Source organism: Bufo gargarizans, chromosome 10, assembly GCF_014858855.1.
Source record: "Bufo gargarizans isolate SCDJY-AF-19 chromosome 10, ASM1485885v1, whole genome shotgun sequence".
Lineage (NCBI taxonomy): Eukaryota > Metazoa > Chordata > Amphibia > Anura > Bufonidae > Bufo > Bufo gargarizans.
This window is the reverse complement of record NC_058089.1, coordinates 32,048,144-32,071,529: the sequence shown is the minus strand read 5'-3', so window position 1 is coordinate 32,071,529 and position 23,386 is coordinate 32,048,144. Positions and strand designations below refer to the sequence as shown.

The window sequence follows — 23,386 nt, the reverse complement described above, 5'->3', positions numbered from 1 at the left end:
CTTACAGAAAACCTCACCAAGGAAAGTGCGGCGTGGTGTGTGGTGAGGCCAAATGGTGGCAGAGAAGGAGTTACTTGTATCATACAGAGGGTACGAATTCCTCTGGGCTGGAGGAGACGAGTTTATTCAGTGAGCTGACAGGCGTATTCAGCGTTTGCGAGGTGCGTTTGAGATGCATTTCATCTGACAAACTCCTCACACTGCTCTGTGATCAATGCTTTCAGGCCTCATTATTCCGGCTAACCTTCAGTTTGTACACAGAGCAGATGCAGCACTTCAGACTCCTCCGTATTGACGTGGAATACCAGATGAGTGAGCGCTCTGCCGGAGCAGATACCGGGAGGTGGAAGGGCGGGCTATGCAATATGTGCAACCTGCTAATAAACCTCAATTTCTCCCCATTTTCCAGACCTCTGTTTGCAGTTACCTAACGCTATTTTTCATAGTTGAGTGTTTGCTACAATTGAATCTAGGCTTAACACTAGAGATGAGCGAATCTCCGCCTATGAAATTAGTTTGGTGGTAAAAGGAGAATTGCGTTATGGATTCCATTACCACGGACCATAACGCAATTCTATGACCGAATGCCTTTAGAAGCATTCCGTTATTCATTCCGTCATAATAGAAGTCTAAGGGCTGCATAACTGATCCGTCCCGTTTCCATTATACAGGAGAGGACTCCCCTGCATAACGGAAACGGGACGGATCCGTTTTTGCAGCCCATAGACTTCTATTATGACGGAATGAATAACGGAATGCCTCTAAAGGCATAGAATTGCGTTATGGTCCGTGGTAATGGAATCCATAACGCTATTCACCTTTTACCAACAAACGAAGTGAGAACGAATTTCAAAATATGAAATTCGCTCATCTCTACTTAAACCTTTCAGCCCCATTCTATCTTTGCATTTCCTTTTTTTACTCCCTGCCTTCCCGGATCAATAACTTTTTTTATGTTTCTGTTTACATAGCCGATTGTTTTTTGCGGGACAAGTTGTACTTTCTAATTGCACCATTTAATGTTGCATACAATGTAGTGGGAAGCTTTATGGAATTCCTTTTGCAGTAAAACTAACCTTACCTTCATTCTCCGGTCAGTACGATTACAGTGATACCACATTTATCGTATTTTTCGCACCTGTAAGACGCACCTAGGTTTTTATAGGAGGCAAATAAGAAGAAAAAAATAAATTTTTCAGATCAGACACCCATCAGAGTTAAATTAAATAAATTAACTTACCCCTCCTGTTCCGCCGCTACTCTGCAGGTGCAGCGGGCTCTCCTGCACTCACCGCTCCTGGTCTTCTCTGGGCCAGTGCTCATCTGTGACCTGACCCAGTGCTAGTGCGTGCATTATGACTTGACACTGAACACACTCGGGACAGTGCGGCGCGGGTCCCTGAGAAGATCAGAGAGCGGTGAATACAGCAAGCCCAACAACACTTCACTCCCCATGCCTCTTATATCCAAAACTAGTGCTTCTGTAACGGAAGAGCTCACTTTTGGGATGAAAAAATTAATCTTAAAAAGCAAAAAATACAGTATACATTTTCTTTTCATCGCCATATTCTGACCACCATAACTTTTTACAGTTATGTCTATGGGACTGTGTGGGGGCTCATTTTTGCTGAGCGATCTGTAGTTTTTATTTTAATGATTTCTTGCATACTGGAGCAGCTATTATTATGACTCTATGATGTGCCATTGCTTTATTATTTCTGCTAGAAAATATGAATTAATTACTAGCAGTTTTCAAAGAAGGTCCGGATGGGTGTTACCACTTGTGGGAGTGTCCCTGCACAGGCTGATACTATCCAATCAGTGCTCATGGACTGTGCAGGGGCACATCCCTAACTCGTAACACCCAGCTGGACCTTCATTGCAAACTGCTTGTATTTCTTTTAGAACTTCTAGCACAACATAGAGCCATAAGAATAGATGCTCCAGAATGGTTCTTACATGGTAATGAAAGTAGTTGCTAAAACAGACATGTCAGGAGTGGTGAAAGGTCCTCTTTAGGCTGGCTATACCCATTGGTCATCCGAACATGTTGATGGTAGCAGAGGCAGGGATGATCTAATATGTATGAGGACCTACTTACCCCACTTACCCCCATCCAAACTAACAGGGAGAGAGAAGGACTGGGTAGTTGAATTCCAACATGCCCAATCATTTGTTCTTCAGGGTACCTGCAGCCACCAGAGGAGGCACAGAATGGTTCCATATGTTACTTAAGAAATTTCTAATAGTGGACGGTTTGAGTACTCTATAGCTTTGGACAGGGGTGTAGTTATAGGGCGTGAAGAGGTAGCAGTCGCTACCAGGCCCAGGGGCCTGAGGGGGCCCAAAGACCCTTGTACCGCATAAGACGACACTGGTATTATAGAAAGTGCATGCTAGTCAAGTTACACCTCTGGCTGGAGGCAAGGGGTTAGGTCAAGAATTTGGCATGGGGGGGTGGGGGTTGCCATTAGAATTTTTGCCTCAGGCAGCACAAAGGCTCTGTGTTTCTCTGCCCCTGGCCACAAAGCAGTGAGGGAAGGGGGGCCCAAGCTGAGCTCTTGCACCAGGTGTCATGAGCCTTTAGTTACGCCCCTGGTTTTGGAACTAGTTGAAGTCCAAGTTTGCAGACTAATGACAACAGGATCGTATAAATTATGAATTTGAAGTAGATGTCCCTTATACTGCAAACCATTTACTGTATAAATTCCTCAGCAAGTGCTCTGAGCTTAAAAAAAATCCAAGAAATGTGTATAGCCATCATTAAAGGAGTATCCCAGTAACAACCAGTGCAGTGAATGGGGGATATGCAATAAACAGATAATACTCGGTAAGCAGCTCCCCCCGTCCCCCCGATCTCTAGGGGCAGTACTCAATCTCTTCCCAGAGATTATTAATCTGTGGACATTTTCCTCTCCAAAATGCTATAAAGCACACACTATCTGTGGCACTGTAAGAAGAAACTGTGTGCCTCCAATATGGCCGTCCCCTTTAAAAATGAATAGCAACCTTCAGCACTCCAGCTGCTGTGAAACTACAGTTCCCAGCATACAAGCTTACTCGGCTGTTCTTGTAACTCCCACAGAAGTGAAAGGAGGATTCTGGGAGTTGTAGTTGCAGAACAGCTGGAGTGCCGGAGGTTGCTGATCCCTACAATAGACATTCCCATTACAGTCATTGAAAGCACCAAACTGGCAGAGTGTGGTCGGTGTGACCCATGTATTATATCACACACAAGTATATTGTCGGAAAACCCGAAAAATAAGTGGTAACTAAGATGGAACTAAATAGCGTAATTGTAATCTTTCTAAAGTCAGTTACTTACATCTCTGTGATCACTGCCTTCATCATCCCTGGAATTCCCTGAAAATGGTAGACATTAGATTGTAAGCTCATCTGGTTAGTATCCTTCATATACAGTATCATGCTTGAAACTAAGGCTACTTTGACATTAGCATTTTTTGCGGATCCGTCATGGATCTGCAAAAACACTTCCGTTACAATAATACAACCGCATGCATCCGTCATGAACAGATCCGGTTGTATTAGGTCCTCTATAGCCATGACGGATCCGTCTTGAACACCATTGAACGTCAATGGGGGACGGATCCGTTTTCTATTCCGTCCCCATTGACTTACATTGTGTGTCAGTACGGATCCGTCTTGCTCCGCACCACTTCGCGGAAAGAAAAACGCTGCTTGCAGAATTGAAAACGCAGATGTGAAAGTAGCCTTACCTCCATGGCTGAACCGTTCTCAATAGATTGTGGCATTTCATAGGTTAAACTCCTTAGGCATTAGAGCTGTAGAAAACGATTGCTCAGCAGCAAAGGAAAAAAAATGACGGTGTAGCAAGGACACTGGCAGGGAGAATTACGATACAAGTGGCCCATCAATCCTACCAGGGCCCGCCTGTACAAATTACACTACGTGCAGGGAATGTCTGAGCCCGCGGCGGGGGGAACCTTCTTACGCGGTGTGTTACTATTCAGTGACTACTGAGGAATTTTTCTGTTGTCCTTGGGCACAAACAACGTTTTCCTCTTGGTTCAAGATATCGTGAAATAAGTGGTGCAAGACGACCAGTTTTGAAAATCTCTTGCATTTCTCACAAAGTCCAACCCAAAAGTTTATTTTTAATTTTTTCATAAAGATAGTCATCTGACTCATCTTGAGATACTGTATACCAAAAGGAAATGTAAGGAAGAACACATTTCAGATGTGTCCTTCCTTAAATTGTCTCTAAGCCTAAGATGTATGGCACAAGATGGAGGAAAAAAAGTATACATCTGATGCATAACTTAACCCAAAAAAAAAAGTGCATCTCCAGTTATAAGCAAGTTTTCATAAATGAATAGTACAGGTAAATATAAGAAACTTTGTAATATATCTTATTAAAGAATTAAGCTTCCTCCTGGGTTTCTTTCCTCTTCTTTCCCTTCACTTAGCCTCTTTTCTCTTGTACCACTGTCTCTGTCCCTAGCCTCACACACAAAATTCTTTGGAGAGTAGAAGAAGGGATGAAGAGTCTGCCACCAACTAGTAAGTAATGTATTACCTCACTCTGAACAGTGGTAGAGCCTTATCCTACTAGATATAGCAGAGTAAAAATTGCTAAGTGTATCAGAGTTAAGAAACTCTGATGCGTATCTCTCATTCAGCGGCCTTTCCCTCTCCATAGACATCAATGTTAAAAACAGGAAAGAGCAAAACAGCCTGTAAAAACAGACAGAAGCATTTCTCTTTAATAAAATATATTACAAAGTTTCTTATATTCGACTTCACTATTCATTGATAAAAAGTTTTTTTATAATTGGAAACTTTAAAGGTAGACACATCTGTATGTCCACATGGCTTGTTGTTGTTGTGGACACAATTCCATCAGAAAGAACATTATAAGCCCTCATTATGGATACAGCCAACTTGTTTTGTGCTGGAATTGATACTTACCCTATATAGTTATATCTGGCAACATCTAAGGACAGTTTTACAAGGATAATGCCATGGCTACTGAAAAGTTACCTGTACAAAACAGAAGTCTCAACATCATATATAGAGATGAGCGAATCGAAGTTGACAAAGTGGAATTCGATCCATATGCTGTGGGCTCAGCTCCACTATACAGCGAGGACGAGCTACTAAAGGACAGTCAGCAGCTACTGGCCAGCCAAGATATGGAGGAGACATCCGCCGCTTCCTCCGGTAGGCGGGCAAGTAGTGATGAGGAGAGTGACGTGGGAGCTGGTGTTGCGAGCGGTCAGGCTCCTGACCCAGAGACCGTTGAGGAGGACATCAGTGACGTGCAGACAGTACTCGATGATGATGTAGCTGATCGCACTTGAGAGCTGGGTCAATTTGGGGCTTCATCGTCATCGGGAGAAGAGGGTGGCAGCTTGCCCGTGAGGCAGCGGCGGAGCCAGCAAGTTGCTAGCGTGGCTGGGAGTTAGCAGGGTGGCAGCAGTAGGAGGTTGGGAGCCAAACGTGCCCAGGGTAGACCACCCGCTTCGCAGGAGCCTACCTGCCCGGAAAGTAGTGGTGCAGGGTTTAACGGAAACAGCGGTGGTAGCAGTCAGTCAGTGCTGAGTGTTGGGGGTAAAATCACCTACTCGGCAGTGTGGCAGTTTTTTATTAAGCTGCCGGAGGTGAACATGGCCATTTGTAGAATCTGTGGGCAGAAGATGAAACGTAGCCAGGGTGCCAATGTTGGCACTACAGCCCTGCGTTAAAATATGCAGCATCACCATAAAGTGGCTCGGCTGAACCGTGGCTCCGATGTGGTGGTCCAGCCTGCCATCACCCAGTGGCATGCACCCGATTTTAGTCAAGGCTCCACCACCACCTCAGACGAAGGGAGCTGTGTGTCCTTCCCATAATTTGCTGGTTCTGATGCTCCTGCTCCTCCTCCTAGTCAGTCATTCCGTCAGCAATTCGTGTGGAACTTTAACTACAGTCAGGGACAATACATGTCCTTTACGGCCCGCTGGATGAATGTGGTTCCTGCACAGCCACACCAGCAACTTGGCCAGGTGACGCCGCTTATGTCTCCACATTCTCACGTTGGTCCTGCGTCAATGTCGGCCTCTGCCTCCTCATCCTCCGTGTCCTCAGCCTCCACTGCAGAGACAATTTACAGTGCTCCTCCAGTATACCATGTGCAGGGCATGGCGGTGTCCTGGCTTTCTCCGCAACAACTTAAAATCTGAACCATGGTGACCAACAACAGGAAGAACATGGTGTCGGCGCTGCATCAAGGAGGGCTGAGCCATGCGCCCTGCATGGCACACGTGTTCAATCTGGTTGTCAAGCGGTTACTGAAGTCTTCCACCCATCTGCAAGACATCCAAAAAATGGCCAGGAAACTTTGCATGCACTTCAGCCACTTGTACACTGCAAAGCACACCCTCCTTGAGCTGCAGCGGAAGAATGGCATCCCCCAACATAGGCTGATATGCGACGTTTCCACCTGTTGGAATTCCACCCCCCCATATGTTGGACCGACTATATGAACAGAGAAAGGCCATAAATGATTTCATGATGATCCAAGCGGACAGGAGTACTCCCCTGTGTAACTTCGATGTCAGCCAGTGGCAGCTCATGCGTGACACCTGCCGTTTGCTCAGGCCCTTTGAGGAGGCCACGTTATTTGTCAGTCACCAGGACTACGGGATAAACAACGTCATTCCACTGCTTCATGTCCTGGAACATATGCTGGTAAATCAGGCTGGTCAGGGTACTGGAGACGTGGCGCCTAGATCTCACGGCCACATGTGCTCTGTGGGGGCTGAACGGGAGGAGAAGGACATTGGAGCACAAGCAATGTGTAGCAAAATGGGTGGTTTTTATACACAGGTGTCAGGAGAGGAGTTGCAGGAGCAGCCAGAAGAGCTACAGGGCGATGAGGAAGACGAGGCAGAGGACCCAGACACACCGTGGCAGTATGCAGTGGAGATGGAGGCAGGGAGTCCCTCCGAGTCACTTGCACAAATGGCCCGATGCTTGTTCAATTGCTTGCGTAGTGACAGCCGAATTGTCACCATTCGGCAGAGGGATGACTTCTGGCTCTCCACCTTGTTGGACCCTCGCTACCGGTCTAAAATGGGGGCCTTTTTTCTTACACCCGCTGAGAAGGAGGACAAACTGAACTACTATAGAGACATCCTATGTAGTCAGTTGGCCGCTGCCTATCTGCGCCATCATCCATCCTCTTGCAGGATTGACCGGGGGGCTCTCTGCGCTCACGTTCCTCTGCCATGGCTGCTGTGGCAGGGTGTGGGGGTAGTAGCAGTTCCAGCTCCATCAGCAGCAAATTGAGTCTAGAGTCGCTGATGAGCAGCTTTCTTCACCCGCCTAGTGAAGATACTATTTACCAGCAGCAGCTAGACCCGGAGCAGGACCCGAACCAGCAGGTGGTGGCATACTTGGACAGCACCCTGCCACCCCACATTGAAGATACGCTGGACTACTGGGCAGCCAAACTATATTTGTGGCCACAACTGGCAGAGTTTGCCCTGGAAAAGCTGTCCTGCCAGGCCAGTAGTGTGGCATCAGAGCGGGTGTTTATAGTTACCCCAAGAAGAACTCGTCTGTCCACCCAAAATGTGGAGCGACTGACCTTTGTCAAGATAAATCAGGCGTGGATCAGCCAGGATTTCCACCCACCAATGCCTGATGCATGGTGCCACACCAACACTTTGACAAAAGAGACCAGTTTCTTCTGGCTACCTGCCTCAGCTACTATTCTGATGCTGCCACCCACCTGATGCCACACATCTGATGCCAAGTGTTCCTTCTTTCACCCAACATCTTCAGCTGGTACTGGTATTGCCACCCCCCCCCACTCTGTGGTCTCCTGATGCTGCTACCACCTCACCACTCAGGTCTCCTGATGTTGCTGTTGCCACCTCCACACTCTGTCATTGTGCCACTCTGTGGCCTCCTGATGCTGTTGCCACCTCCAGACTCTGTCACTGTGCCACATTGTGGCCTCTTTCTGATGCTGCTACTGCCGCCACCTCCACGCTATGTCATTGTGCCACTCTGTGGCCACCTCCTGAAGCTGTTGCCACCTCCAGACTCCTGGACTTCTCATGCTGTTCCCACCCTCCCCACTTCATGACGGAGCCACTATTTTGCCTTTCGACCTGGCTGACATCATCATTTATTTGACCCTTCTTCTGATCTGTCAGAAGGAAAAAAAAATGAGACGCACAATGGACCGTGTCTATGTAACAGCTGTAAGGCCTGCATGACATGGTCCCTATTTTGTATCAGAATTGGCTTATCATTTGGTAGCCAAAAGCAGGAGTGGGTACAAAACACAGAAGACATGCAAATATTCTATTCACATGTCATCTCTGTTTTGGACCCACTCCTGTTTTTCTTGCCTTTAGCAATACTGATGGATTACTGACCAAATGCTGACCGAGTGAAGGCGGATGCTCCACAGACAGGATCCGTTTTTTGGTGGTTACTGTTCTGATGGATCAAAATAATCAGTGACATCAACACAAACTTACTGCTAACACCCTCTCCACTCTGTTTGGGGGGGGGGGCTCTACTTGTATAAGCGTTTAATAGAACCGGTTCTGTAGAAATCTATGTGGAATCATTGAAATGGGGTAAAAGGAGTGCGCTCTTTCATGCTACAGTACAATCTTGGGCCTCAAGCTGCCTTACATCTGGTGGCATTAGAGACAGAGCTTGTTAAGCGCTCATTTGCATCCCTTTCCTCACAGAATTCCAGAGGAGCATGTATGGCCTATAAGTCTCCTCACGCTGATTAAGGAGCTCTCTCCCTAAGAAGAGATAGTACCCCCCTGATCTTGGGCCTCTGCACGGTTCTTTATACCTGGCTCTAACATTGACCTGTAAGTTCACACTTGAGTTATTTGGTCAGTTTTGGCCCCGTCACTACCCAAATAAGTGAAGTGTGCAATGATTCTAAGAGCGACGCCTGTCATCTGCATGTCATACTGACTCACAGTATTGTTTCACTACCACAGCAGACTCCCTATGCGTGTTACTGCAAGGCCCAGTGTTCTACACCTCTATAAAGGCTCTCTGCAGCCAGGAAATAGACGTTTTTAAACACAATTCACTGCAAATAAATTAGGATTGAACCAAATTTGGTCGGGAAATTCAGCAAACCCGCAGAATCGAATTTTTGAGAAATTCGCTCATCTCTAATCATATTCAGCCTAGTGACCAGTGAGAAAAATTTTTTTTTTTTTTTTTTTAAAGAATACAGATGGTAACATGGAAAAGCCAAACAAAAATCACAAAAAAATAAATCTGGTTAACGTAAAAACATGATTTGACCAATAGGTCATTTTCCAATAACACATTTCTATGTGGGTATGACTGTGCACTAACCCAACTTATATTTGAAAACCATCTGGGGCAACTTTGTATGATTAAGACTTTATGACAAGATGACACATACAAAGCATTAACAATTAACTCCCGTTTGACTTTAATTGTGCAAATTATATTCCAGATTTAAAAAAAAAATAACATTTCACTACAGATCAGCATTATTCCCCTATGCATTTATTAAAAAGTTTCACCCAAAAGTTGCAGTATTTACGAATAAAAAAACAAAACAAAAACAATCTTTTGAGCCTGGTTACATTGTTGCTGATTTGCATCTTATTAAAGGGGATGTCGGGCCACATATAATGATGAGCTATCCTCAGGATAGGTCATCAATATCAGTACTTCATAGGAGCGCTGCTTCCTGGTCTTTACACTATCTCCCTCGAAGCAGTGGCGTAGTGTAATTACAAATACTCGCTCTATTCACTTCAATGGAGCGTGTACTTGTGTAATGCTTCCGATTTGAAGTGCAGTGTAATGTACAAGAAGTGGCGCTCGCATGGAATGACACCTCTTAAACCGCTGATCTGGGGGGTGGGGGGGGGGTGGGGTGTTGGACCCCGCTGATCAGATATTCATGAGGATAGGTTGTCAATATATATGGCCGGGCAACCCCTTTAATGGTTTAATTCCTTACAATTATTATAGTCCTGATCTGTGTCCATTCATGGCTGAAAGCAAAGGAGGCCAAGGTGGGAATAAGGCAGATGTGAGAGCAAGTATAGCTTGTACAGGATAGTAATTCTAGAAGAAGAGATGTCAGGTGGCTTAGAGCATCAAGTTACCAGTCTCGTCCAAAGTTAAATACCCATTATGGTACCAGGAACCACTGATGAAAGCCCAAAAGTGCAGCATTCAAAGCAAAATCACTAGTCAACATATTGGAACAGTCTATTATATTGCATTAAAAGACTGGGCATGAAGTCAATAAGGAAATAAAAATGTGTTTTTTTTTCTGGGGGTGGGGAGGGTGATTGAGATCTCACTAAACAGAGGAGACTACATTCAGTTAACGAAAAAGTGAAGACATGCCGAATTTGGAGCTTATGGGGGCACTAGGAACATCAGACCCATGTTATGTGAATCGCACAAAATATGAACTTCCAGCTTCTACATCATCTGTGTTCCTTTTAATCAACACATCAGTTCCTAGAAGAATTACACTCTTGTTATTCAATGGCTTATAACATCATAAAAGGTCATAGAAGTAGTCCAAGCCTTGTCCCAGCTCCCAGATAGATATTCCCGTCCCCAGCTTCTTCGCGAGGTCCAGTCGCACCTGTATGGACTGATGGATTAAAAGAGAAGTTAGGATTACAGATACAATGACCATTAACTATTCCATGTTTTGAGGAAGCAAATCTCCTTAGCTATAGAGAATATCCCACAGAATGCATACCTGTCGTAAGTCCTGATGCATTGACAATAACAATATCACCTGCTCAATAGTAAGGAAACCCTACAAACATGACCGGCAGGTGGGCCCTGAGGACCGGAGTTGAGGAACACTTAGATACAGGGTGAGGCGAAAGTCTGGACAGACCCTTTAACCAAGTGTAATTTGTAGAAAATGGACTTCCAATGTGTGAACGTATTAATTGGGTGGAAACGTTTTCAGTTGCCATTTCGAAATCTGTCATATTGAATACAGGTTTTTCCCAATGAGAAGGGAGTCACGAAGACGTATCGTCTGCGGTTCTACAGCGTTGTGTAAAGCACTTTACGGAACTTTGACCTTGCTTAACTCCTAAGTAGGTAAAGATAGATCAAAACTTAAACCTCAACTGTGTTTCTGACTAAATTGTAGCCAACACTGATATCACGTGACACTCTTCCCATTGAAAAAAACTGAGGTCAGTGAATTCTTCATGAAAAGTAAAGCTAAATCAGTAAGTTGGGGACAACTCTTTATCAATGCGTGCTGTATGTATATGTAGTAGTAATCATACTTGAATATACACATTGTATATTAGGGGGAACTTTCAAAAAAAAAAATTACTTTAGAAATGCAACACCTCATAATTTTTTTTCATGATCCTCTCCTCCATTGCGCTGCTGTGCCCCCCCATTTGGTTTTAGCGCATGATATGCAAATTAATAGCATCGGTATAGGGGGGAGGAGACATCAGCTTTTCTCAGTGGGCGTCTCCTTCACCCTTGCTGTAACGCAGTCCAATTGCAGCGGAGCGCGTCACATCCAGGGAGAAGGAGCGTTGTTCTCATGAGATTTGGTAAATCTTGCCAGAAGAGGCTATTTAAGCGAACATACCAAACAAGGGGACACAGCGGTGCAAAGGAGAGGATCATGAAAAAAAATTGCGCGCATCTCCTGAACATGGCCTACAGTATGAGGTATTGCTTTAATAAAAACTGGTGAAAGGTACTCTTTAATATCATGTCGACCTCTGGTTCAGCTTCTTCTTCATACAAAATCATGCTGCACACGACCATGTTATAAATCTGCACCAGTTCTGTGCGGTGTGAAATCGTAATATAGTCCTATTCTGGTTTTCCTACCTTTGTGTTATGTTGTACTTTTACATAGAGCGCCAAATAAAAAAGCACAATTTTCTAATTTTAACTGTAGTGGATCCCACTGGTGAGAAGCCGCCCAGTTGTTTGGTGCAGCCGGGGGAGGCAGTCGTGACAAATATCTGCCCCAATCTCTTGCTTCGAAAAAAGGTCCAATTTTTTCACTTATTTTTATGTTCTACAATCCCCCAGTACAAACATCATGAGAAGTCTTGTGCCCTATCAGATTCCATATGAATGGTGACTGGAAACTGATAAATTTCATCTGTGGATACAAAGCTTGGAGAAACATCTGTATGGGCACTGCTTATTGTCTCTAGGGTACAGCCGCATCAATGGGAAAAACAGCATGAATAAAATGAGTTTCCTCTATTTACATACTGATCTCAAAGTGCCATATGGTATCATATTTTTGTGTGCCCGTGCGCATGAGGCCTTACAACTTATCTTCCCTCTTCATGCCATTCATAGTGCTATGATATTTTATATTTTAATGAGTGTGTTCAGTGAAACAGGTCTGTATTCCTTGTGTGGAGGAACTACGCTCGAGAGAGAGAGAGACCACATTCTCTCCCTAAGGTAGCAGGCCTCAGAAAAGAAAATTTAGAGTCAGTACGCTGGATTAGTTAGCTCACCTTAGGCGTTTGTAAGCTAATTAATCTATAGAGTATACTCCAGATTTTTATTTTTTCAAACCTACTACTTTAGGGAATTCCACAGAAGGAATACAAATTTACCCTTCCACTACCGGGTGTGAATCTAATGCTGAGGAGTTGACCATAAGGGGACCAGCGTCCAACACCATCAACATTTATTAAAAAAGCCATTGTGTCCTGAAACACAACCAGGAAAGGTGAGTATAATACAAGTCCACTCCGGTTCCCCTGCATGCAGCTACAGTCCTTCACATTTTGGTGCCCTTCTTTCCTTTTTTGTTTCCTTCATACCACCCTACATCCATACAGTATTTGAAGCACCAGGTCTAAATATATCATCTATAAAATAATATCCTAAACCATTAGCATACTTGATCGGTCCCAGGCCAATCAGAACCATGAGTCTTTCTCCTTCACATACATGGCTCGTTAGACCATAGATAATACAAGGAGGTTATAGCCACACTACCCCCATCAGACAGGTAGACAATGTACTTCTCTGTACCTTACCTTCAGAGTTGGGTAGAACACGGCATGTTTTCCTCCTTTATTTCTGCAAAAAATAAAACAGCTTATTGAGAAAGGCTTCGGCATCAGCTGGGTTTGGTTAAACCTTAGCAGGGGCCCCGGGCCATGGTTCTCTTCAACAATAACCCTGGACAATCTGTAAATTTTCCCGACATGACATACAATCAGCCTCTAAGGAGACAAAATTACTATAAATTATTGTTGAGTGCTGGATTGCACCATATGATTTTATTACGAATGGTTTTCTACTGAGTCTGTATCTTGACTCTATCCAGTGTCCTTTCCCATCAGATTGGGGGGGGGGGGACTTTCCATTACATCCTGGGCAAACTCTTTCAGTGCTCACTTTTTATATTCCAGGTAATGTTCTGCGATGTGCTGGTCCCACAGAATCTTCGGCTTATGTTCCTTCAGTATCTCAATGTACCTGTGGATGAAACAAGAGCTGGTGTTAATGCAGAGTCAGCTTAAAGGGGGTAGACAGGATTTCTTCTTGATATATTCTGCATAAAATAGAAATAATGGTCTCGGCAGCTCTGCGCTCGCTATCAGATATGCATTTCAATAGAAATTAGTGGAGCATTGAAAGGATGGCATTAAACTTTACCTCAAATACCACCCAATAATTAGCTGCCGTTATGCTTGATTAATGAATGTTTCCTTTTCTAATAGATGAAAGCTTACTGGGCTCATTGAGATGAGCGAGGTACCTGCTCGGATTCAATGAACAGCAAGACATGGCATTCAATTAGACCCTATCGCTCGCCTATCAGACATGCACGATATTTGGGCCTCACAGTTACATTCTATGAGTATACCGCTGTTCACAAGAATAGCAGAAGCATTCAGTCACCGGGGTCTTACTCTTCGAGGGATGCCTTCCCAGCATACTCTATAACATGCACCATAAAGAGGTGGTCTCTGCAGACAGATACAATGATGGCTCTTCACGGTGGGTTAGAGCTGTGGTGATGGGCAGGTTCTGTCACAATGGTCACCAGTCCAGACATATAGACTAGCTTCATCTGGAGATGTAGGCTCTTTGTATTGTTTCAGTGTACAACATACAGCACCTAGAATTTTAACAAACCTCTCCATGGGACGACGGAAGCTTGTTGAAATGATAGAGACACTTTAAAGGGACTTATGCCACAAAAAATATTTATCACTTATCCACAGGACAGGTGATAAATGTTGGATTTCTTAGAGGTCTGACTACTGTCAGTCACACAAAAGTGGAAGGACAGATGGACCGTCATGTGCACTACCACTCAGTTCAGAGAGGTGTCACTCTGTTCTTGATTGCTAATTAAAGGGATTGTCCAGAGGTATTAATCTCTTTATATATGACTCACAGGTGACCATATACTCACCCTCCCTGCTGTCATTCTGTTCTCCGCTTCCTGGTCCTGGCCCGGCACACCAGAGACACCAGGAAAGGCTCGCTCAGCCAATCACTCTCTCAGACTGGTCACAGCTAGCTTTTCTGCTACATCAAGCTGTGACCATGCAGTGGAAAGCAGGGGGAGCAGAGCAATATTGGAATGGCAACAGCAGAGGATAGTGAGGTTATGGCATCTTTATTATTTTTAACCACTTGTGAGCCATAAAAAAAAAAGTGTACTATTGGTACAATCCCTTCGAAATAGTGGTCCAGTCACTTTTTTTTTTTTTTCACCAAAAGCTTACAAAGCTATTAAAAAACAGTGTGATACCTTACCAATCCCTGACTGCTCACATGGAAAAGCTTCCCTGGTTACCCACCAGTCTCTGTTCATCTGCTGGAGCAATGACGTATGGACAGGACATCCAACTACGGTCATAGCTGGGTCCCAGTAAACAGATACTGGTGAGGGACCTGGAAAGCAACAGCAGGGGGTTGGTATAACGAGTATTCTTCTGCCTGTTATTTTACAGCATGTTAAGTATTTGGTAAAACATGTCAAGGGGTTGGACAATATTTTCAATGTCCAATAGGCAAGGGTCCTAGACGTGCAACAGGGTTCAATGGAAGTGTAGGGAAACGGCTCCAGAGGAGTTATGGAAAAAGCAGAGCCCTGCTTACTAGCAGTTATAATAGTAAGTTTATATAAAAAGTTCATTTTGGCAGTACCTTCTTGGAGGTTTTCCACATTTTTTAGAATATTTTACAGTATATACTCTGGTCATGTTCGACACTGTAAGTAACACAGGGTGATTTGCACAGTGGTTGCAAGCCTGTGGTTCTGCAACAGGAGGCTGTCAGGGCACGCAGGGGTTATAACTAGTGTTGAGTGTTATGGATTCCGCTTCCACGGACCATAACGAGATTCTTCGAGAACCCGAACTTTAGACGCCGAACTTAAAACACAAGTTCGCTTAACACTAGTTATAACAGCTGAAGAACCACATGTTGGAAGCCACTAAATTGTAGCAGAGGTCCGTTCCTGGTGTCTAATATTGTGTATGGAGCAGCAGAGATACAGTCTACTATTCAAATAGTGGCCAGCTCTGAGACACTGTAAATGAGGACTTGACTTATACATCTAATAAAATAACCATTTCTCAGATTCTGTCTGTAGACTTTTTTTTATGTAACCTTTCCCTTGGGACTTATTTGATTTATTTTTTCACTTTGAAGCAGCCTCTCAAATTGTCTTTCCAGAAGTAATTGAACATTCCCAAATGTCATTGTAAATCTCGAGTTTTCTAATGCAATATCTCACAATACAAATTTTGTTTTGCATCTGAGATCTGCTTGGGCCGAGATATTCACCCAGAAAAAAATTCTAAGTAATTGTCTGTTCTCGCTTTTCCATTAAAGCTTCATCCTTCTTAGAAATGTCAGCACAGTCTGACCTTAAAAAAGTCCCATTCACAAAACCCCAAGATAAATTATAACTATAAGCCCCTGAGTTATCTTGGTGAAACAGTCTCTGGATTTCCGCAGGCGACGTCCCCCAAGATATCATATGAGGTGTCACCTACCTTTTCACTTGTTATCTTTTTATAATACATCCCACTAGTCTGCCACAGTCACCACCAAAGTAGTAATGTAGGAATGGTGAATGGATGGAAACTCTTAGCAGTCCTTGATTCCACTAAAGGGGTTTTCTGGGACTACGTAGGATGGGTCATCTATAGTGGGTGTCTGACTCCCGGAACCCCTGCTGATCATCTTCTCTTCGTTGTATTGATTGTCTCCGTACTTTTGGTAGTGGTTGTACCTGGTACTCAGTCTCATTGAAGTGAATAACAGGCACAACCACTACCAAAAGTACGGAGATGTGTCTAGTAAACAATGCAGGGGAAGCAACACTTGCTACACAACCCTTTCAGTAAGCTGAGTGACTAGGCTCTCGGTAGTCAGACTCCTACTGGTCGAATATTGATGGCTATCCTTAGGAAAAGTCATCAATACAATACAATACTCATAAATTAACTTTTAAGATAGGGGCAGGATTACCATTCCAATTCAAGCACATTTTCATTGCAAGAAAACATAGCGCTTACAGTGTCCAGACCCTCCCCCCCACACACACACATTTGATTGAGTTTTTGCACAAAATTAACCACAAACAATGCAATAATCCTCTCCAAAGTTTTTCCCATAGGACACCTTTGACAAGGAAAAAATTACTTTCAAGCATGTTTTTTGAGTAAAAAAAATATGCCACAATCTTTCTTTATCCTTTTATTCATTTTCAGACCCTCTGATATTTAGTTACAATCTGTTCCTAGTTTCAGACTTTCGAAATAAGAGGCCTGTGCGTCCAGGATGCTTCTGTCTTGTGTAGCTCCTATATCAGCCTAGCTTTATTCCTGGACTGATTTCTATTTCTAGGGCTCATAAGGTGTATTTTGTTCCTTGTACCGACAGTCACTGGTGTTTATGACCATGTGATTCTCCACCACCTGTGCAGAGATAATGTGAATATTCAATTTTCTCTACACTCAGCCCTATGTGGCCTCCCCTCTCTACACATTGATCTCCTGTGTACAACCCTCTCTCACTCCCTGCTGCTCTTGCACTCAGAGAAGAGAGGGGGAGGGCAGAGAGAGCTAACACAGCCAGGAGCAATGTGTTGTCAGATCTGCTTGAGAAGCAACAGGACAACCAGCTATGTGTAGGAGTTATATTACCTCTACAAGAGAAAAATATCAGGGGATTTTCAATAAAGATTATTTAGAAAGTTGCTTAATTTTGCATTTAAGAAGCAAATGAACAATAAAAAATTAATCGCAAAAGTGGTTGCAGCCTTAACCACTTAAGGACCACAGGTTTATACCCCCCTAGTGACCAGGCCCTTTTTTACAAATCGGCACTCCACAACTTTAGCGGTTTATTGCTCGGTCATGCAACTTACCACCCAAATGAATTTTACCTCCTTTTCTTCTCACTAATAGAGCTTTCATTTGGTGGTATTTCATTGCCGCTGACATTTTTACTTTTTTTGTTATTAATCGAAATTTAACGATTTTTTTGCAAAAAAATGACATTTTTCACTTTCAGCTGTAAAATTTTGCAAAAAAAACCACATCCATATATACATTTTTCGCCAAATTTATTGTTCTACATGTCTTTGATAAAAAAAAAATGTTTGGGCAAAAAAAAAATGGTTTGGGTAAAAGTTATAGCATTTGCAAACTATGGTACAAAAATGTGAATTTCCGCTTTTTGAAACAGCTCTGACTTTCTGAGCACCTGTCATGATTCCTGAGGTTCTACAATGCCCAAACAGTAGAAAACCCCCACAAATGACCCCATTTCGGAAAGTAGACACCCTAAGGTATTCGCTGATGGGCATAGTGAGTTCATAGAACTTTTTATTTTTTGTCACAAGTTAGCGGAAAATGATGAGGATTTTATTTTTTTTATTTTTTCTTACAAAGTCTCATATTCCACTAACTTGCGACAAAAAATAAAAAATTCTAAAAACTTGCCATGCCCCTCACGGAATACCTTGGGGTGCCTTCTTTCCAAAATGGGGTCACTTGTGGGGTAGTTATACTGCCCTGGCAATTTAGGGGCCCAAATGTGTGAGAAGAACTTTGCAATCAAAATGTGTAAAAAATGACCGGTGAAATCCAAAAGGTGCACTTTGGAATATGTGCCCCTTTGCCCACCTTGGCAGCAAAAAAGTGTGACACATCTGGTATCGCCGTACTCAGGAGAAGTTGGGGAATGTGTTTTGGGGTGTCATTTTACATATACCCATGCTGGGTGAGAAAAATATCTTGGTCAAATGCCAACTTTGTATAAAAAAATGGGAAAAGTTGTCTTTTGCCAAGATATTTCTCTCACCCAGCATGGGTATATGTAAAATGACACCCCAAAACACATTCCCCAACTTCTCCTGAGTACGGCGATACCAGATGTGTCACACTTTTTTGCTGCCAAGGTGGGCAAAGGGGCACATATTCCAAAGTGCACCTTTCAGATTTTGCAGGCCATTTTTTACACATTTTGATTGCAAAGTTCTTCTCACACATTTGGGCCCCTAAATTGCCAGGGCAGTATAACTACCCCACAAGTGACCCCATTTTGGAAAGAAGACACCCCAAGGTATTCCGTGAGGGGCATGGCGAGTTCCTAGAATTTTTTATTTCTTGTCACAAGTTAGCGGAAAATGATGATTTTTTTTTTTTTATCTTTTTTCCTTACAAAGTCTCATATTCCACTAACTTGCGACAAAAAATAAAAAATTCTAGGAACTCGCCATGCCCCTCACGGAATACCTTGGGGTGTCTTCTTTCCAAAATGGGGTCACTTGTGGCGTAGTTATACTGCCCTGGCAATTTAGGGGCCCAAATGTGTGAGAAGAACTTTGCAATCAAAATCTGTAAAAAATGACCGGTGAAATCCGAAAGGTGCACTTTGGAATATGTGCCCCTTTGCCCACCTTGGCATCAAAAAAGCGTCACACATCTGGTATCGCCGTACTCAGGAGAAGTTGGGGAATGTGTTTTGGGGTGTCATTTTACATATACCCATGCTGGGTGAGAGAAATATCTTGGCAAAAGACAACTTTTCCAATTTTTTTATACAAAGTTGGCATTTGACCAAGATATTTTTCTCACCCAGCATGGGTATATGTAAAATGACACCCCAAAACACATTGCCCAACTTCTCCTGAGTACGGCGATACCAGATGTGTCACACTTTTTTGCTGCCAAGGTGGGCAAAGGGGCACATATTCCAAAGTGCACCTTTCGGATTTTGCAGGGCATTTTTTACACATTTTGATTGCAAGGTACTTCTCACACATTTGGGCCCCTAAATTGCCAGGGCAGTATAACTACCCCACAAGTGACCCCATTTTGGAAAGAAGACACCCCAAGGTATTCCGTGAGGGGCATGGCGAGTTCCTAGAATTTTTTATTTTTTGTCGCAAGTTAGTGGAATATGAGACTTTGTAAGGAAAAAAGAAAAAAAAAAGAAAAATCATCATTTTCCGCTAAATTGTGACAAAAAATAAAAAATTCTAGGAACTCGCCGTGCCCCCCACGGAATACCTTGGGGTGTCTTCTTTCCAAAATGGTTGTCACTTGTGGCGTAGTTATACTGCCCTGGCAATTTAGGGGCCCAAATGTGTAAGAAGTACCTTGAAATCAAAATGTGTAAAAAATGGCCTGCGAAATCCGAAAGGTGCCCCTTTGCCCACCTTGGCTGCAAAAAAGTGTGACACATCTGGTATCGCCGTACTCAGGAGAAGTTGGGGAATGTGTTTTGGGGTGTCATTTTACATATACCCATGCTGGGTGAGAGAAATATCTTGGCAAAAGACAACTTTTCCCATTTTTTTATACAAAGTTGGCATTTGACCAAGATATTTCTCTCACCCAGCATGGGTATATGTAAAATGACACCCCAAAACACATTCCCCAACTTCTCCTGAGTACGGCGATACCAGATGTGTCACACTTTTTTGCAGCCTAGATGCGCAAAGGGGCCCAAATTCCTTTTAGGAGGGCATTTTTAGACATTTGGATCCCAGACTTCTTCTCACACTTTCGGGCCCCTAAAAAGCCAGGGCAGTATAAATACCCCACATGTGACCCCACTTTGGAAAGAAGACACCCCAAGGTATCCAATGAGGGGCCTGGCGAGTTCCTAGAATTTTTTTTTTTTTTGCATAAGTTAGCGGATATTGATTTTTTTTTGTTTTTTTTCTCACAAAGTCTCACTTTCCGCTAACTTAGGACAAAAATTTCAATCTTTCATGGACTCAATATGCCCCTCACGGAATACCTTGGGGTGTCTTCTTTCCGAAATGGGGTCACATGTGGGGTATTTATACTGCCCTGGCTTTTTAGGGGCCCTAAAGCGTGAGAAGTCTGGAATATAAATGTCTAAAAATGTTTACGCATTTGGATTCCGTGAGGGGTATGGTGAGTTCATGTGAGATTTTATTTTTTGACACAAGTTAGTGGAATATGAGACTTTGTAAGAAAAAACAAAAACAAAAACAAACAAAAAATGTCTGCTAACTTGTGCCAAAAAAAATGGCTGAATGGAGCCTTACCAGGGGGGGGTGATCAATGACAGGGGGGGTGATCAATGACAGGGGGGTGATCACCCATATAGACTCCCTGATCACCCCCCTGTCATTGATCACCCCCCCTGTAAGGCTTCATTCAGACGTCCGCATGATTTTTACGGATCCATGGATACATGGATCGGATCCACAGAACGCATGCGGACGTCTGAATGGAGCCTTACAGGGGGGTTATCAATGACAGGGGGTGATCAGGGTAATCAGGGTGATCACCCGCCTGTCACTGATCACCCCCCCTGTAAGGCTCCATTCAGACATCCGCATGATTTTTTACGGATCCATGGATACATGGATCGGATCCACAAAACGCATGCGGACGTCTGAATGGAGCCTTACAGGGGGGTTATCAATGACAGGGGGTGATCAGGGTAATCACCCCCCTGTCACTGATCACCCCCCCTGTAAGGCTCCATTCAGACATCCGCATGATTTTTTACGGATCCATGGATACATGGATCGGATCCACAAAACGCATGCGGACGTCTGAATGGAGCCTTACAGGGGGTGATCAGGGTAATCACCCCCCTGTCACTGATCACCCCCCCTGTAAGGCTCCATTCAGACATCCGCATGATTTTTTACGGATCCATGGATACATGGATCGGATCCACAAAACGCATGCGGACGTCTGAATGGAGCCTTACAGGGGGGTTATCAATGACAGGGGGTGATCAGGGTAATCACCCCCCTGTCACTGATCACCCCCCCTGTAAGGCTCCATTCAGACATCCGCATGATTTTTTACGGATCCATGGATACATGGATCGGATCCACAGAACACATGCGGACGTCTGAATGGAGCCTTACAGGGGGGTTATCAATGACAGGGGGTGATCAGGTTGATCACCCCCCTGTCACTGATCACCCCCCCTGTAAGGCTCCATTCAGACGTCTGCATAATTTTTACGGATCCATGGATACATGGATCGGATCCGTAAAAATCATGCGGACGTCTGAATGGAGCCTGACAGGGCGGTGATCAATGACAGGGGGGTGATCAGGGAGTGTATATGGGTGATCACCCGCCTGTCATTGATCACCCCCCTGTAAGGCTCCATTCAGACGTCCGCATGATTTTTACGGATCCATGGATACATGGATCGGATCCGTAAAAATCATGCGGACGTCTGAATGGAGCCTGACAGGGCGGTGATCAATGACAGGGGGTGATCAGGGAGTGTATATGGGTGATCACCCACCTGTCATTGATCACCCCCCTGTAAGGCTCCATTCAGACGTCCGTATGCTTTTTGCGGATCCGATCCATGTATCCGTGGATCCGTAAAAATCATACGGACGTCTGAACGGAGCCTGACAGGGGGGTGATCAATGACAGGGCAGTGATCAATGACAGGGGGGTGATCAGGGAGTTTATATGGGGTGATCATGGGTGATCAGGGGTTTATAAGGGGTTAATAAGTGACGGGGGGGGGGTGTAGTGTAGTGTAGTGTTTGGTGCGACTGTACTGACCTACCTGAGTCCTCTGGTGGTCGATCCTAACAAAAGGGACCACCAGAGGACCAGGTAGGAGGTATATTAGACGCTGTTATGAAAACAGCGTCTAATATACCTGTTAGGGGTTAAAAAATTCAGATCTCCAGCCTGCCAGCGAGCGATCGCCGCTGGCAGGCTGGAGATCCACTCGCTTACCTTCCTTTCCTGTGAGCGCGCGCGCCTGTGTGCGCGCGTTCACAGGAAATCTCGCGTCTCGCGAGATGACGCCTATTGGCGTTAGTGTGACCTGGGAGAGCCGCCGCGATGACGCCTTTCGGCGTTAGCGCGGCGGCAAGCGGTTAAAGAGGACCTATCACCCATCCTGACATTGTGAACTAAGTATACAGACATGGAGAGCGGCGCCCGGGGATCTCGCTGCACTTACTATTATCCCCGGGCGCCGCTCCGTTCTCCCAGCTATGCCCTCCGGTATCTTCGGTCACTAAGTTATAGTAGGCAGAGATTTCAGTCACTAAGTTATAGTAGGCGGAGTCTGCCCTTGTTCTGCTGCAGCGCTGGCCAATCGCAGTGCAGAGCTCACAGCCTGGGAGGTTATTTTCTCCCAGGCTGTGAGCTCTGCGATGCGATTGGCCAGCGCTACAGCAGAACAAGGGCAGACTCCGCCTACTATAACTTAGTGAGCGGAGATAGCGGAGGGCATAGCGGGAGACCGGAGCGGCGCCCAGGGATAATAGTAGGTGCAGTGAGATCCCCGGGTGCCGCTCTCCATGTCTCTATTCTTAGTTCACAATGTCAGGATCGGTGAAAGGTCCTCTTTAAGACATATGAAATAAAGTCAGATCCTTTCCACTGTAATGCAACAAGTGTGTATGAGTCGAGGATTTAGGAGATTTTCCTCTCTTTTATTATGGGAATACATAAAAATATAATTAGTTTCTATGGTAAGTACTGTTCATTAACCCCTGAGTGACCACCAATATGACATTTTTTTAAAAAACTGTGGTCTATAAGGGTCTTAAGCTGGGACACCACCTTTTTACAGTGGAGCAGTCTAAGTGCTGCATGGGTCCCCTGTGCACCTGAGAGCGGGGCTCAGTCCTCATATGAGTGCTGGGCTCCTGCTTTAACAGCCCCAAAAGTTTAAAAAGTTTAATTTGATTTAAAAAAAACTCAAAGTTTAAAATTACACCTTTTTCAGAAAAAAAGCTTTTCAATGGAAAAAATTGCAAAAATAAAATCCCCTTCACATATTTGGTATTGCCTTGTCTGTAACGACCCGCACTACATAATTACAAAATTAT

At 44.2% G+C, this 23,386-nt stretch overlaps 1 protein-coding gene across 1 annotated transcript in view; it reads right to left on the bottom strand.

The window, feature by feature from the left end:
- Positions 1 to 9,454: 9,454 nt before the first annotated feature.
- CHID1 (chitinase domain containing 1) overlaps positions 9,455 to 23,386 on the bottom strand; it is a 478,064-nt gene continuing 464,132 nt past the window's right edge. Inside the window, exons 11-13 of the mRNA XM_044269966.1 lie at positions 13,438 to 13,518; positions 13,074 to 13,116; positions 9,455 to 10,663 (exon numbers count right to left, since the gene is read on the bottom strand). Of these exons, the coding sequence (XP_044125901.1) occupies positions 10,565 to 10,663; positions 13,074 to 13,116; positions 13,438 to 13,518 (223 nt within the window). The 3' untranslated portion in view covers positions 9,455 to 10,564. The remainder of the gene's footprint in view (positions 10,664 to 13,073; positions 13,117 to 13,437; positions 13,519 to 23,386) is intronic.